Source organism: Antrostomus carolinensis, unplaced genomic scaffold (assembly GCF_000700745.2).
Source record: "Antrostomus carolinensis isolate BGI_N321 unplaced genomic scaffold, ASM70074v2 scaffold13696, whole genome shotgun sequence".
Taxonomy (NCBI): domain Eukaryota; kingdom Metazoa; phylum Chordata; class Aves; order Caprimulgiformes; family Caprimulgidae; genus Antrostomus; species Antrostomus carolinensis.
In genome coordinates, this window is record NW_010321298.1 from 66,813 (window position 1) to 83,955 (window position 17,143).

The window sequence follows — 17,143 nt, forward strand, 5'->3', positions numbered from 1 at the left end:
CTGCTGACAGGTAGGTGGAGATGTTCCTTGGCCACAACAAGTGGGCCAGGAGCTCAACAACAGCGGTAACACAGTTGGGGAGCTTCCTGGGACCTGCCTCTGCTGCTCTGGACCTGGGCCTCTGCCTGTATCTGCATCATGCCTCCTGGGCTGGGTGCATTTTTCAAACTGCTTAGGTACCAAGGTGATAGATGCCTTGTAAATACCTAAGATAGATACAGACAGAAACTGTACCAGGTGCCATCAGTTATGCAAAACTTTACACAATGCCAATTGCACCTATATGCTGTAGTATCACCCACCTTTTCTAGCATCTGCGGTCAACCACAGTCAAATATTTGGCACATGTATGTTTCCTTTTGAAAAGTGATGGGAACACAGGACATTCATTCTTCCTTGGTGTCAACAGGTCTAGGCACACAGCCCTTAATGTCAGGTACTGCATATGCACATATTTTGTTCCATCGCCTTCCCTAAATATGAGTTGGCAAGTTTAGTTGAATTTCTTTCATTAGTTAATAAAATTTGTTTCCTTGTCAAGAATCTGCAAAAATCAGTTACATAAGCAGTACTAAAACTAAAGGGGTAGTCTTTACATGTGCTTAGTAGAAATACCTACAGATCTGTTTAAACTACAGAAAAATGTTGTTGTGGTGTTGCATTTATCTTATGGATTAATTTTTAACTATAAGTAGTTTGGTTTTAGTATAAAGACCAGGAGTGATTACATGTATAATTATAAGTTTACATGTCTGAAAAAAAACAACCCAAACCATCTAAAACCAGTAGGTGCACTTATTTATATTGTATTCTTTTTAGATTTTTGTTACTTCCCATATATATGCAAAAGACCTTGCCCTGCTTAGTTTGCAAAAAGAATAGCCGGGAAGTAACTTGATAAATACTTCCAGGTGAATGGCTGTGGGTGAGGGGAACTATGGAAAGGAGAATTTGGGCAAATAGTATGTATGCGAATCTAGACAACTTTCAAAGAAACGGATGAACAAAGTTCTAGAACAGCTTTCCAATACTAATGGGGTGGTAGCAGAAAGATGAGAACCTACTGATTTCAAAAGAAAGCTTGACCAGACTGCAGAAGTTCATAAGATAATGTTGTATGTCATAGAAGCAATTGTACTTGATGACTAGAGCTGTAGTGCCTCTGGGGATAAACAAGTGACTCCTATTTGCAGATGGTTAAAAATGGATTTCCATTACATGAGGTATGCCCACTGAAAACTAATGTCTTTCTTTTAGCTATTCAAGTAGGGATAGTTGTATAAAAATTAATTTAAAAGACCAAAAGTAGGTCAAGTATGACTAGGCCTTCCACATACTGCGAAGAATTTAAAGACTAACCTTAGCTAAAGTATTACTCCAGAGTAAGAATATTAAAGGTTAAGATTTAAATTCAAATTGGATTGTTTATGATCATATTTAGAGGGAAGAAATAACAAGTTCAGAATACATTTTTGTCATGTAAATGTATAGTTAAAAAATATACGGAAATGGCATGATTTGAGTTTTCATTTAGACAATTAGGCTAATCCTCATAAATCTGCCACCACGAGCACATTTTAATTTGGACTTAACTTCTTCCAGCCCCACCCCAAATGAACAATTTGCAGGATTGTGTTTAAATCACAATGCCAAAATCACATATTTACCACACTGCAAACGAAAGGCAGAGAATATTACTTCAGCAGTTAGCATAATGAGGAAATAACAAAAGTGCTTTGCAATACAGTCAAAAACATAAGCCATTTGAAACACTTTCCTTCTATGAAAATGGAATAAAAATACTTGTATGTTCTCTGGGATACTGTAAACTCTACAAAGTACACTAAAATCCAAAAAAGGGAAATTATGTAAAATAAATCAGTAAAATACAAAAACTGTTTAGTGACTCAAATTGATCATTTAACATTGAGTATCTATAAATACCATTACATGACTTATGAAAATGATTTGTATGTGTTCACAATAAAGAACTATCAAAACTTTCTCAAAAGAAAGTCCTATTTGTGTTTCTAGGGTTGAAAATACCTTCACATTAGTACATTTAAGTCACGTGCATATTATCATCACACCAGCAAAAGTAATTTTAAGGAAGGCAGAAAACTGATATGTTCAAATTCTTTCTATAGATACAATTTTCAAGTACCAGCTCTTTAACAGTATGTTCAATTAATGAAATAATTGTACAGGCATTTAAAATACACCTGCAATCCTGAAGCCTTACAATTCAGCCTACCTTGAAAGAGGAATGGTCATTGTCTAACAGTGGTTTCTGTTTAAGAACAAAAACAAAGCAGAGAATATAGTCAATACCCACTCCTACCCTGCAAGCCAGGTGGAATTTAAATGGCAATTTGATGTTCTGTTTAAGAGACAGCATTTGAAAATTTGGTCTAGTCACAAAAGAAAGACAATCAACCAAAAGAAACCAAAAAGAAAGGTGGAGGACCTAAGACACTTGCAGCCTTCTCTGTTCTTGCACTTACTCTCACGCTTCCACACCGAGGGGAAAAACCAAACAAACTATGATGAATTATCTAAAACCATTTATTTTTAATTATATTAGAAATTAATTAACATGGGTATATGAACATTTGAAGGAAAAAAATAAAAGAGAAATGGCAGCAAAGGGAGTATTGAGATGAGGGAGATAAGTCCTTCATCTCCCTGGCTCCTGAAAAAGAGAGAGAACACATTAAAGGTGTTGAAAAAGTTTTCCATTGCCTTAATTGTACTGTGTTGGGAAACACATGCAATTTTTACTCTTCCTCAAGCACTCATGATTTTGAATATGTGCTTAGATATTCAATTAATAATATCTCAGTATAGCAAGCAACACTCACATATGCCAATGTATTTAATTCATCTGTTTCCAAATGCTACAAACCCCACATTTTCTTTAACACTTACAATTTCTTTCCCAACTTCTTTTATACCATTGTCTTGTTTGGCTGATGCAGAAAGGTTGTGAAAACCTTTTCAATTACTGTCCTGTAATAAAGAAAAACAAGTATCATGAAAGGGCACAACATACTTAAGAATAAGCTGATAAATTCAAAATAATACTAGTGCAAATAAGAACACCCACACAGAGCCTCAACTGACCTTTGCTTAGGATTCCCAGTGTTTTCAAAATGTTAGTTAGAGCTGCCCAAGTCAAGCAACATAAGCCCTGGTTTGAAGAAGTGTTCAGTACTGAGAGTTACCTGTTAATTTAAGATTCTGTGCCAAAAGTTGCTAATCAGCACATTGCCAGCTAGGAGCAAATTTTTTTTTCAGTGGAAAACATATGGTTAGAATTGTTCTCCTTGAAACATAAACATTTTCATTACTTTTCTCTTACAAAGTGTTTAGAAGCACATATGTTGTAGGCCTGGTCCTAATCCTATAGCTTCTTACACTGCTGTGGACTCCCCACAAGTTATACTACGAGTAATAAAACCTGTAACCTTACTATATCAACAAAAAATGGGGCTCGTATTTTTTCACACATATAATTCACAAATTCCACCCAGGGTCACTGCTTTATGCTTGTGAAAAGTGACAACCTGATGACAACCTTTATCTTATTATTATATTGTTATCTCATTAGAATTTCAAATACGTAATGCAAATCAATTACTTACAAGGATACCCTTCAAGAATTCTTCATTAAGCCTGATGCCTTTTGCTCTCATCTTCTGAAATACAGTGTCTGGTGGAGATCAGAAAACCTTCTTTCTACATAGAAGCACTGCAGATGCTGGAAACTATCAGAGGAGTTGACGTTGTGAGTGCTGTAAAAGTTGCTTTGATGGTATTTCCATTGTTTCCTGCAGACAAATCTCCATCATCAACTCCAGCACAGTGAAATAAAAAAATGAATTTTGAACCCGGACATCTTTGCGAGTGGTTTCTTCAAACACAACATAACACTGTAAGCTAATCCGCTGTTTGGCATTCATTTATATATATTTGCTCTGCAATTTCATTGTTTCAGATGCCATTAGAATGTGCCACCTTTGAAACAATGGACAACAAGAATGGGATGAAGTGTGAATGCTTATTGCAGACAGAGCTAATAATATTTCTTTTGAATGCCTTCAACTGATATTTTTCTACCCAAATGCCATTAAGACTTGATGCCAGGTAAGAATATCCTGTGTCGATGATACCACAGTTATTCTGTATCTGAGAGGTGGTACTAGCATCTAAACTGCTCAATGGAAGAAAACCCTACATTTGTATTTGTCACTGTAGCCCTCATCAAAACCCGAAGATCAGTATCAACACATATCAAGGGATTATTTTATATTGATTACTATATCAAATCTAAGAACAAGCCACTCCCCTAGCTCACAACTGACACTTGTGTGACACTGTCAAAATAATATTTATTAATGCAGAAGAATTATTTCTCTTGTCATTCCCATTTCACTATGAAAATTTAGCCTGCTTTATTTTTAATTTCATACTTTCTCTTTGAACATTTTTATATTAGGTTTTTAAAATTAAACATTGTCCACTTTAGCTTTCACTGAAAATCCCAAATTACTCACTAAATCAAACCCATTTCCTGGCAGTAAAAATGCTTAGGAACATGGAAGTTTCAAACCATGTATCTAGACATTTACAGATCTTAGTTTATGGATGTGTTCCTTAAGAATCATATAATTTTAAAATTCTCCATCCACAAGAAGTTATCAATAAGCAAGTTGAAACAAAGACTGACTTAAAAACCCTTTAAATACAAGCTTTTCATGAGCCACATAAACTTTTTATGAACGCAGTTAAATTTATTCTTTTAAAATATTGATTTTGAAACTCTAATGATACCTATTTTCTGTAGTGATGATGAAAACTATGACTGAAAAAGATGCATTGGGAGTTTCATAAATTTTCATGTTTTATTTTTAGAATATTTTCAAACCTTCATTTTGATTTGCTGTGTGGATATTTTGGTTATTCTTCAGTATTAATGGGTTAACTACAAATTACCTAGAATTATATTTAAGTACTGCCTCCAAAAAACTGCTGTGAAACTAACTGTTAGTTTACATGTTGCCAAAACTTACTCATTCAACAGTTCTTGAAAACCTACAAGTCATAAAAGAGAAAAAGAACGCGTTTTCCCCCTCCCAGATATCCCACAAAATCCAGAAAGTACTTTCACTATTGAAAACACATCCTCTCCAAACATGCATTTTGAAGTTGGATGCTCTCTCTGAGTCAGGCAACTACTGCAAGCAGAAAGTCAGCGGCACAGATGAAGTCCAGTTACATTTTAGTAATTTGTGCTACGTAAAACGGTAAGACTGCCCATGCCATCCCTCTGTGACCTTTTTGTGACCTAAAGATTTTACTCCCTATCTTTTTACACACAAACACCATATCTTCTATCCTCAATGTAAAAAATACAGCCTATGTCCTTCCCTTCTCCTGTCCTACCAATGACCAGAACCCCTCTCAGAAGACAACCAACAAAACCACTCAAACAGAACCACAAAAGCCATTCTTTTCATCTTAATGCCTCCCTCACCTATGACCCAGAAAACTGAATTTTTGTTGACAGAAGACACTAAAATAACAATATACAGATCTTTTCTATGCTGAAAAAATATATTTTTCAGAAAAAAATACCAGTAGCAATGGGGTTTATTGTCATAATCTCTGAATGGAGAATAGAAAATATCACTAGCTGGAACCTCTGTTAGCGACCTGAAAGGAGGTCAAGAAAAGAGCAGAAAAATAAAGAGTGGAAAATAATCCAATTTTGTCCTGTTTAATGTTAAAAAGCAAAAGCTTCTCTGTTGAGAGAAGACACTGCCTACAGCCTAGCTTTCCTTTCCGTGACACTGAACTTTGGTGAAGAGCAGGACTGTTTCACCAGCTATCACCCAGGGGCTCAGGGAGCTTTGAGACTCTCCCTTGGGCTTGATGCCATGAAAACGTGTAAATGACACAGTCCCTGCTCAGGAGAGCTTACAATCTAAGAAAGCAAAATGACATACAGGAGTATGGAAAGATACAGCTAAACACAAACGAACTTTGTATACATGTATATACAGTTACATTTATAAAAACTATTAAAATAGCACCACTATTTCTACCTGCCCCTCTGCCTAGCCATCGTTATTTAGATGATTGCTTGATAGGGATTGTAGGGGAAGCGGGTCTTTGGGAGAGATTTCAAGGAGAAGGTAGTGGCCTTATGAATCAGTTCAGGGAGGGCACTCCATGCATACGGGACAGCGTGGAAGATGTGATATTGAAAACTTAAAATTGTGCAGAGCAGCATTTCTCCAGGTCAAAAGTTCTAGTGTTGTGTCAAGATCCCTATTTCCTGAGACAGACAGTGTGGTTATGGGAGTGACATTTGGCCATTAAAAAGACAAGCGAAATCACTAACGTAGGACTACACTGAGGATGTGTTACTGGCCACATACTCTCTATGGTTGCCAGTGAGCACAGTAACCGTGAGGAGATGATATGGAAGGGTTTGGAAAAGAGTTGGATACAAAGAAGGAAAAAGAGGCAAGATGAAGGAAAGGAGACAAAAGGAAGAAATGTGGGGAATATTTTCAAATGTAGTCTTCTGTTTGAGTTCTTAGTGTGTTTGCAACTTATTAACTAAATAACTAAAAAACATATACAATAATTAATGTACATTTGACACCATAAAATAAACTGGACCATATGCCAACATTTACGTCATGTTATTATCCTTCACTATGGAAAGGTGAGAAACAGGTTAAACAAGAGACAAAATGCTTCCCCTTACCCTTCTTCTTCCGTACTGAAGCTTGGAAATAGAAAGGGAATGAACTGTGAATCAATTCTGAAGGTAATTTTTATAAGCTAAATCCTTGTCTGTCATTTTGAGCATCAACATAACACTTCCATCTAAGACGTTACTCTCTCCCTGCTTGCCTCTACTATGCATGTATCTATCAAACCACAGCAGATAAACAGCTTGGCAAGAGCACAGTTTATCAGGGTTTAGACCTTAACTATAAGAAACTGCTCCCCTGCAGATATTAGGGATACAAGTACTTTTTTTTTTTTTTCTAAATTCTCTTTTAGAAACAGTAATTGGGTCAACTTATTGATACCAGGGCTTTCAAACTATAATAACAGGGCATTTTCAAATCTTTGCAGATTGAAGTGGAAAGGAATCATTAGCACTCGTTATCTGCCATATTTTGGATTAACTCATTTGAAAGAGAACAACTGAGATGGTCTGCTCAGTATTATGGAGAACAGAGTAGCTAAAAATATGTCAATAAAACTATAAGTAGAGTTCAGAGCCAGGCAAAGGAAGTGACTGTAAAGATTGCAAGATGTATAATTTTTTTAAATTATGTTGTTTAGCTTAGCTAGGAGAATTTACAGAAACATATACTCTAAGGGGAAAAAAAAATGGGAATTTCTATTTATCTTTTTCTTCTATTACATAACAAGGGACAGTCAATAAAATTAAAATCATCACATTTAAAACCAATAAAAAGGAAATACATTTGTACACAGCACATAATTATCCTGTGGAACTCTTTGCCACGAGACATTATTGAGACCACGAGCTTCTTCAATTCAGAAAAAAGATTACACATATATATTGATGAGAACATCCACAGTGTTCATCTCTGTGTACTTATTTAGTTTGCACATATATGTTATGAAATAAATGCTTATTCATTAGATAGTTTAATGGATATAAAAATGTGAGTGTTCTCATAGTTGATACAGATGTCCAATATATACACATATACATATAAAGATATATAAATTATATATAAATACACACATACAATCTGTGTTTTATGTCAGAAGACAACTTTTAACTGATGATAGTGAGAACATTTTCTCTTTGGAAGCTTGTTCAGTTGTGCAATTTAAGAATTCTTGTTCCTTCTGATAATAGCCCTTTTACAGGATAAATATTAAAATAGGTAGACCACAGATGTTATTTATAACAGTAGTCATAGTATTTTCTAGGGTGATAAATGTTCAGAGTATCATGGAACTGGTATTTACAGTCTCGTTTAGGAAGAAGACAAATTTCTGCCATGCTCTGGTATTAGTACAGCTTTATTAGGGGACATACACTTCTGGAATGTGCTTCAGGACTATTCCTCAGAATAGCAAAGTCTTGCCACTGTAATATTTGCCCCATCTGGATAAAGATATGGATGGGAAATGTGCTTAAAGATTCAAGTATGTCCCATAGCTGCTAGTCACAAGAGTTGCAGTGGTTTCTGCCAGCTGCTGGGAATAAATAGCAGATCAAGTACTATAACCTGAACAGGGGGGTGAGAAAGCTAAAATACGATGGTCTGCATTGTAGAGGTGACTTTACTATTAATATTCTTTACTACTTAGCTACAATACTTTTCCCCTAGAAAAGAGTGCTGCTTCTTTCTGCTTTAAGAGCAGTATCTACTATGTAAGATTGACAAGTAAGAGAAATAGAAGAACGCCCTCAGTCTGACAGTGATTTGCAGAAGGGGATAATGAAGACGTAAAGTGGTGCCTAAGTATTACTGGACCCTTGGGAAGTGTTGATAAGCCAGCAAAGTCTTACAGTTTCTCAGCACTCCATGAAAGGAACACAAATCAAAACACCCAAATCCAAAAAGTGGCTCCAGAAATATTATTTTACATTTTAATCCTGGAAGAAAAATTATGGAGCATTCACAAACTGTTGAAACCTTTGCTCAGGCTCCTAAACTTCATGGCACAGAAAAATCAATTTTTCTGAGAGCTAAATAATCAGACTGTTTCCCTCTGGCCTTCATTTGGTTGCTATATCATAGAGAAGACAGTAAGCACTTCAGCACCCCTTTGTTGGTCAGAACTCCCACTGAAGCTATGTGACTTGACTCACTAAAGGATGGACAGGGTCCATCTGCCCCAGAAAAAATTGACTTTCAGGGGGAAAAAAAAAAAGTGACCACAAGGCTTTGATTCCTTCCAGTTGGTCTTCATATGAGTTCATGCCAGAAATAAAAATGATTATAAAATGTAAGTATTGAAATCAATGTGGGCTTATATGGAAAAATGGGTTTATTGTATGATAGACTCTATTACTCTGCAATGAGGGACATGATTTGGTTTTATCCCCAATTACCACTTGCTAAACATACTGTTCTAGTGTAACAGCCATATATAAATAGGCACTGTGCTTTTCTCTTGGTATATATGGTCCATTCATAACATATCTATTAGCCTAGCTGCAGAAAGTCTACTTTTTAATGACCTAACAGATGAAAAACAGGAAGAAAAGAACTATGACCTCCCTCATTTCTATAAAATAAATCAAAATTCCCCCAAAATTCTGCATACCTAGAATGTGGATGATCAAGCAAAGGAATCCATAATCACAGTTCTTAAAATTAGCAAAAAAAAGACTGAATGCTCAATTTTTTTTTTTATTATCAATGATGAGAAAAATTAAGTTTATATCATGCACGGAAGTCAAAGTGATATTAAAATATGCACTTTTTTTAGATCAGAGTCTAATAAAAACAAGTTGAAGTTGAAGCTGCTTTAACACTGTCAGCTTTTTAACAACAGCTTCTGGCAGCTTACCTTTATCCACTAATGAGAGGCCACAGAAATTCAAAATAAAACAATATTAGATGAACTGAAAATTTAGAAAGCAAAGCTAACAAAATATGATACGGCATTACTTTTTAGTAGATGTGCCAAACTTTGATGATGCATAAAATATATCAACATTCTCTTGCATAGCAGTAAAGGCACAAGTTTAAACAAAAATTATTCATGCGAATCATGCATATTTGAACTCTCCAAAGATGCAGCATTCTTAAAACCTTTTCTGTTCTATATACTGTACACAGTGCAGTTCCTTTTAGTCAATTTAACGTATATACATATATATATAATTTCTTTTTCTTTACATTTCTATTATGCCAGCATGCTTGTCAAAAAACACTTTCTTACCAAGCTCTTCAAGCTCTGAGGTCATTGACTTAGACCGCAAGGTCAGTGCAGTGGTTGGAGCTCGCTTAGGAGGTGGTGGGGCTTTGCATTAAACAGAAGGATACACAGTGTAAGTAAATATGCATCTCAAATATTATATTCACACACATGACTTAACATTTATTTAAAATCAGGTAATCAAATAAAGTAATACTAAATACATACATGTGGAGGAAAAAACCCTCAGATGCTTTTCATGTACTGAGTTTCTATACTGTTTCTACTTTCAGCGTAGGTTGTTTGACACGTCAGCAAGCTCTTTTGTAACAGGATACATAGAAATATTTAAAGCTAAATAACTGTGCACTTCTATTTTTCAGTAGGAAAAAGACTTTCTAGAGAAAGTGTCTCACAGCAGTTGTGCCTTTCCTTCTAAAAAATGTTCTGTAATTGGATGAGGCTCTGAGCAACCTGGTCTAGTGGAAGGTGTCCCTGCTGATGGCAGGGGGGTTGGAACTGGATGAGCTTCAAGGTCCCTTCCAACCCAAACCATTTGATAATTCTATGATTCTATGTACATAGATAAAAATCTCCGGGACTCCAGCTGATATCTGTCAAATTAATTTCACTTTTGAAGAAACTGTTAAGTCTGAGAAATACAAGAAAGAAGATTCAAATTTATCTTAATAGTTGCAGTGAGACTAGGGAAAACAGGTGATCCCCAGAATAAATAAGATCTGAAAATATGAAGGCAATCATCTAGCACAGAAACTAAAATCCAGCAATAAATCCTGTGTTTTATTATCCTGATAACCAAGGTTTCTGATGGTCAGAAAGGAGTGTAACATCAGAAAAAACTATGCCAATGTTGGTAGGGAAGTTGGAGATTTCCAGTAAACAGAAATGGCTCTTGGACACCAGGAAAAATTAAGGATTCTTAAGTGTTTTGGTCAATACTATACATCCGGCTACACCATTCTGACAAAGGTGGCAAAGCAGGTGAGGGCAAGAAAGAGGGATGGAGGAAAGAAGTAGACAACGTTCTTCCCATATCCCCTATATCCACTATGTCAGCGTCATCCTTTCCCTGTTAAGCTCCATCATCTTCTTAGAGGCTTGAATGACATTGTGTCACAAGAAAGCAAAAATATAGCTCAGGTTCAGTGCCTAAATATGAGGCTGACTAAGTATTGCACAGACTAATTTCAGTCTGAGGTTTGCCCTTGCCTAACAAGAGAAGTGACAACAAATTTCTGAAGGAAACTGCACAAAATACTGGATCGTTAAACGAGGCTGAGTATCTGACACTGGTCTCACCATAAAGGAGACTGATGTCAAGAAAATCCTTCCACACAATTCCCAAGGTACAACAGCAACGTCCAGGTAACATGAAAGGTTACCAACTTGCATCAAAAAGGGACAAGATTCAAAAGTGAATGTTCTTGGCAAATGATACATTATCCATAGAAGACTCTGGAACGATGGCAAAGACCTGGGTTTGTCTCTGTAGCAGCAGCTTCCCTTGGGGTTGTATGCAACAGCACTTCTGTTTAAGGCCAATATGACACATCCCAAAAGGCAGAGGTGAAAAGTTTGTTTAAAATGTGTGAATAGTAATTCTGTCATTCTAAAAAAAATGCAGGACCATGTTTGGACCTTATTTACTATTTCTTTTTTTTCCCCCAAGGTGCTTTTCTATCTATTTATTTATTTATTTTTAAAAGCAGTAGATGTCAAGAACTTTCACAGTGTAGACAGAAAGTTGTACTCATGGACAAAGAGAGAGCCCTCGGGTGCCAGCTTCCAGCCCACTCTGGTGTTGAAGAGCCAGGCGGTTGCGAGTGACAATTCAAGAAACTGGTGGGAGGAACAGGAATTTCAAAAATGTGGTGCTGCTGTATTGAACACTACTTAGCAGCAGCAATCTTTTCTGCTTAATAGTAATTATGAGAGCCTAATGACTTCCCCGAGTAGCTTTAACTCAAGCAAGCTCAGGGGTATTTAAGGTGAAGGAAATAGTGAAATATCCATTTTTTTTCTGTCTTTTTTTTTTTTTTTTTTTTTTGGTGAAGTTTTGATGGTGTTTTTCTGGGTAGGTGGGTGGGAAACACATTGAAATTTTTAAGGGAATAGTCCAATCTTATGATATAAGATAACCCATAATCTTAATAAAAGTTAATATTAAAAAAAAAAAACAACCAACATTGGCTTTTAAACTGGAAAAAGCTTTTCCTGTTTATACTCAGACAATTATGTCCCAAAGTCTTTGTGGCACATGGTGCTATACTAACCTCTCTTGGAGTAGCCACTTTTTTGCTAGCAGACAAGTAGTAGAAAAAGAAGCTGTGCATGTTTTCTACTTATGGGAGGAGGAGGGATTTTCCCTGGCTGGAACAACCTCTCTACTTTGAATTAATCTCAAGGAATTTTCCCATTAAAATGTATTCTTTTTTCTAACAGAACTTCAGTCTAAACATATTGCTTACTTTTCTTATTCTTACAGAGGTCCTTTCTGAAACTTAGGTTTTGCAAAATCATTAAGTTCTCAATGATTTCAAAAGGAGTTAAATTAACCTCATCTCAAGTACATTTGGAATTCAGTAATAAAGGATAATCTGGTTTTTGTGCTTTTTCTGTTCACTGCTGCAAGAAATTTTACTACAAGATCTTCAAACCATAAATGTATAAAGATCCATAAAGGTGAAATTTCAGGCAAGCATGACAAGAGAATACTACCTTTTTTGTCATATATTAATACGTAAGTCAACAGAAATAAATAAATTAGAGTATTTCAAACTTTAAAAGTGAAATCTATAAATCAGAATTTATAAAACAGTCATTTTGTACCCATACTCTATTTTCTGTGGAGCAAGACTAAAAGGACCCCATTAGAAAAAGAGAAAAATGTACCTTTCTTTCTAGCGGTGTCATCTGGATCAAGATTCCTGGTTACTGTGACAACCTTAAGAACGAGGTGATTGCCCCCTTGTCGAATCATGTTCACCACCTGCCTGTGGCCAACTTTCACTACATTCTCATTATTAACCTGCAAAGAAAGAAAATAGTCTTTTAGGTCAAAATGCAGAAAAATTATGTTCTTTCAGTTTTAAAAAGAGAAGGTGGAAATAACAGGAAGATATAGAATTTCTAATTACTGTATTTTAATAAAAATACATATTTATGAAACAGTGTATAGCTGACACGATAACAGGAAAACAAAGCTAGCTCATCGTGAAATATGCAACTAATTTCCTTCTAATTACCAGGGTTGTTTTTTTGAAAAAAAAAAAGTTAATAAGTTCAACCAAATCTTTCTCTTTACATATTTTATTTCCAACAATTAGTGTATTTCATGCACTAAAAATATTTTCTTAAATAAAAATGACTGCATTATGCACAAACGTTTAGACGTATTTTATGTTCTCTGACACAACCAGTGAGATACTAAGAAACTTTTCAGATCATCCAGGAACAAAGATTTTCACATCTAAAGTAAACTCTCATGTTGAAGATACATTCTTTTATTATATGTACTCTGCTCATTTCCCAGCCTTTTTCTTATGCAGGTTTCTGGAAGGATCTGATGTCCTGGAAGCAAAGGTGACAGGGCCATAGCAGTCCAAAAGAGTCTTAATGGAAAAAGATGACTTAACTATATGAAGTCCTGACCAGTTATTATGGTCATGTCAATTAAACTTTAAATTGCACTGCAACATTAAATTTTAAAATGTATACTCTCTAGTGCTATATCATCATTTTTGCTGTATACCTCTTTCCATAATATTAATAGACATAGAAGAAAGCATAGGCATAAAAACTGCAAATGAGCCTGGATAAAAGTAATTTATTTATCCATTCAAACTATGAGAAGCTACTGAAACATCTGAAATCTGAATGATAGCAGCATATAAGACTGAAGAGCTGCATGTGCTATTTGAACATAAAAGATATTGAGGAATGGAATCAGGGAAGAAGAGATGCTGCCAGAACACATGCTGGGAATTTGATCTCTATCCAAAATTCAACTGACTCAGTTATATTTCACTGAGATCACTCAGTGCCTTCCAAAATGAACAGTCATTTTCAAAGTAAGTGTTTTTAGCCTCCACTATTTATTCTGACAGGTCGGGCATCTCACACTCTAAAGAATTTACAATTTAGAGCAAAATCTCTCATTAAATATTATTGCCATTTAGCAGAACAAGAAGCACAAGCAGAACTATTCCAACTTGAAATCGTTTTTCCATCCATTGTACCAGAGGAAAATCTTGCCTTTTTTCAGGCTTTAGCTGAGACAAAATGTATTATGATGAAGTAACATCTTGGTAAACCATATTTTAATACTCAGAAGTCTCAAAGTATGGACCATGTGCTATGTCTATAAGCTCGAGATGCTTTTTGAGTTGCTTTCTTGGTTTCATATACAGTGACGTAGGTGTAACACACATTGAACATCCAGACCTGTCGAGTAGGCAAATATGAAGCTCACTCATTCTGTAGGTGGAGGATATAAAAGAATATCGATTTGAATAGGACTGTTGCTGTTTTGTTTTATTTTACACCTTCTTAGCATCTGGTATTTAATTCCAAGATATGGTATTTATTTAGCTGGACCAATGGCATCAAAATTTAATCTGTCTAAAATATTTTACCAGAGTGATCCATTTACTTCCGAATTCCTTTCAGTATTAAAATCTCAACCATGTAATTCTTTTCCACGGCAAAAAAATTCATGCAATTAAGAACTACAGAATCCATCTACTCTATCTTTACCGTAATTAAATTTTAATGTTGGAAGCCAGCATGGATTAGAATATATCCCCTGATGCTGTCAAAAAGCAGAGACCTCCAAATAAATAAAAAGTTAATATTAATCAAACGCACGTACACTTCACTAGTGTAAAGTGATAAATGTGTAAAATGATAAACAGCTTATGCAGCATACCATCTGTTCGCATCATTATGTGCAATGATATTTAACACTTAGAGCAAGAGCAAATATATACGACACATTTTTTAAAGCTGTCTCAGAAACAGAACCTGTAAATTACTGTTTATAGCAGCTGGTACCAAAAAAGATTTATACTGCAAAAATAAAAATATTGATAGGAGATCTGAAAATTGTTTAACTCAAAGAGTTTGCAGAAATACTTGATAACAAAAGAATCGTGAAATCAGCGGAGCATTACCTCATCTTCACTATCTTTAGCACCTCAGAGTGTAAAACTGTAGCATGATACCAAAGCAACGACATCGGAATTGTCAATAGCTTACAAGGAACCAGGATCTCAGCAACAGGGTCTCTAATTCTTTTAACCTTCTTCAATATTTTACATACAAGCCAAACAACTGTAGAAATGGTCATTAAAGAGGAAGACACTAGAGTTCGAGCAGGTTTGTTTGAAATTTTTAGTCTGATATTATTCAGCTGAACTTTTTCAGGTGTGAATAATTTCATGAGAATGTCTCTCTGCCTCCACTTCAAGGTTTGGCAGTGGGGAGATGACTACTGCATCTCATCTGGGCTTTGTAAACAAGCTGAAGAAGTATAATTAGTAAGAAAGATATCTATTTCCCCTGTGCCAACTGATTTAATAATTGCATGTGTACTTGGTATTAAATGTGATCACATTCTTTGAAACAATAAAAAAATATTTTTGCTTTCAGTGGCAAAGTGTTTAGAAGGATCTTCTATAAACTGTCAAACTAGCAAAGTTGGTTTGCAGGCACAAATTGTGTCTCTTCCTCGTCTTTAACTCAATCTTTCAGCATATTTCCTGTGACCTTTCACTGCAAAACCTTAAGTTCTTTTTTTCCTTTGACTCTTCCCCAAAATGTTCCTGCACAGAACTTTCTTTTCCATGTCCTTCATAAATAGATGAAAACAGATTAGATATGTGCTGTGGCTGGTTCCATGCTACATCAATGACCACTGGTCATCCAACAACCAAATGGAAGGAAAACTGTCCCTTAGGACAGCCCACACTCTCAGTAACTCTTCTCTATCCATTCCCAACTCTCAGGAAAAGCCTCAGAACTTTATATTCTTGAAATTCATGGTTTATTATCACTTGGCTAAAACTGGGCAGTGGGACGGAAGTTACTTTGAGCACTTTGAGAGAACTTGAGAAATAATTTACAAAATAATATGATCCCATATTTAAATATAGCCTAAAATTGGAAGCCCGAGCTATCCCAAGCTGAACTTACTTTTTGGATATATATGAAATGTCCTTGGAGTGTTTAAAAGGAAGAAGACTTTTGTGAATATCAAATTTTTTCAACTGTATGTCTCAGTACTTTTTACACCTTGTATAACCAATGTACACATGTTTTTTTAAAGCAGCATAATCTTACAAGACAGGAAAATTAGGACTTAAGAGTAAGCTGGAGACAGAAATGAGAAAAATTCATAGTAGACAATTTTTGCAGACAAAATAATTTGCTAGCAGCATGTGAGACATTGTATTTCAATGTCTTGAAGTATTATCAGCCACATGGTTTAGACCAACGTTTTTCTTCTACTTCATGTAACATAATCCCGTGTGAACCACTCGTGAAAAGGATTAAATGACACTGAAGAGAGTCGAGGACAGCAGGTGACATTGCTACCTGGCCTTCGCCCCCTGTCGTTGCACCCCCACTAGCTGGCTTAGAGCTAAAGGCAGTGAACACAAAAGAAATGCACGCAAAGCAATGCTCACGTGTTGGTCAGCGTTTAGAGGAGGTATGGAGGGACCAGTTTGCAGCTGTAATTGCAGGTACACACAACTGGATAATTTAAGACACTAAATATTCATACATGGCAGCAAACAATACTTGCCATCATGTCCATGTAGTTAAGTACACTCCTGTATCTTAAAGAAAATAAAAGAGTGGATTGTACTTCAGAGTACTTATTCCCCACAGAAGCTACAGTTGGGTGGGGTCTCCATTCTTTTGTCACACCCCACCACCAGGCAACATTTGATTGCAAACAGATTCTTCACTGTGTAAATACATGCATTTACTTTACTTACATGGGCAGATTTAGAATAGGAAAGAACAAAGGTATTATTTAAAAATGTGCATTTTTTGAAAAGAGCGTGTTAATCAGTTTGCTAGAGATGCTGGGGGAGATTTTATAGATATTGGGACATAAAAGCACAAAAGCATTTTTTTCTGAAATGTGTAACTATGCAATGGGTTGAAAGATAATAAAATA

General features: G+C 35.6%; 1 protein-coding gene across 1 annotated transcript in view; it reads right to left on the reverse strand.

Moving 5' to 3' along the window:
• SHANK2 (SH3 and multiple ankyrin repeat domains 2) overlaps positions 1-12,985 on the reverse strand; it is a gene marked incomplete at its 5' end in the record, with an annotated part of 39,313 nt that extends 26,328 nt beyond the window's left edge. Inside the window, 4 exons of the mRNA XM_029085430.1 lie at positions 6,779-6,799; positions 9,586-9,594; positions 9,961-10,041; positions 12,850-12,985. Coding sequence (XP_028941263.1) covers positions 6,779-6,799; positions 9,586-9,594; positions 9,961-10,041; positions 12,850-12,985 — 247 coding nt within the window. The remainder of the gene's footprint in view (positions 1-6,778; positions 6,800-9,585; positions 9,595-9,960; positions 10,042-12,849) is intronic.
• Positions 12,986-17,143: the final 4,158 nt, after the last annotated feature.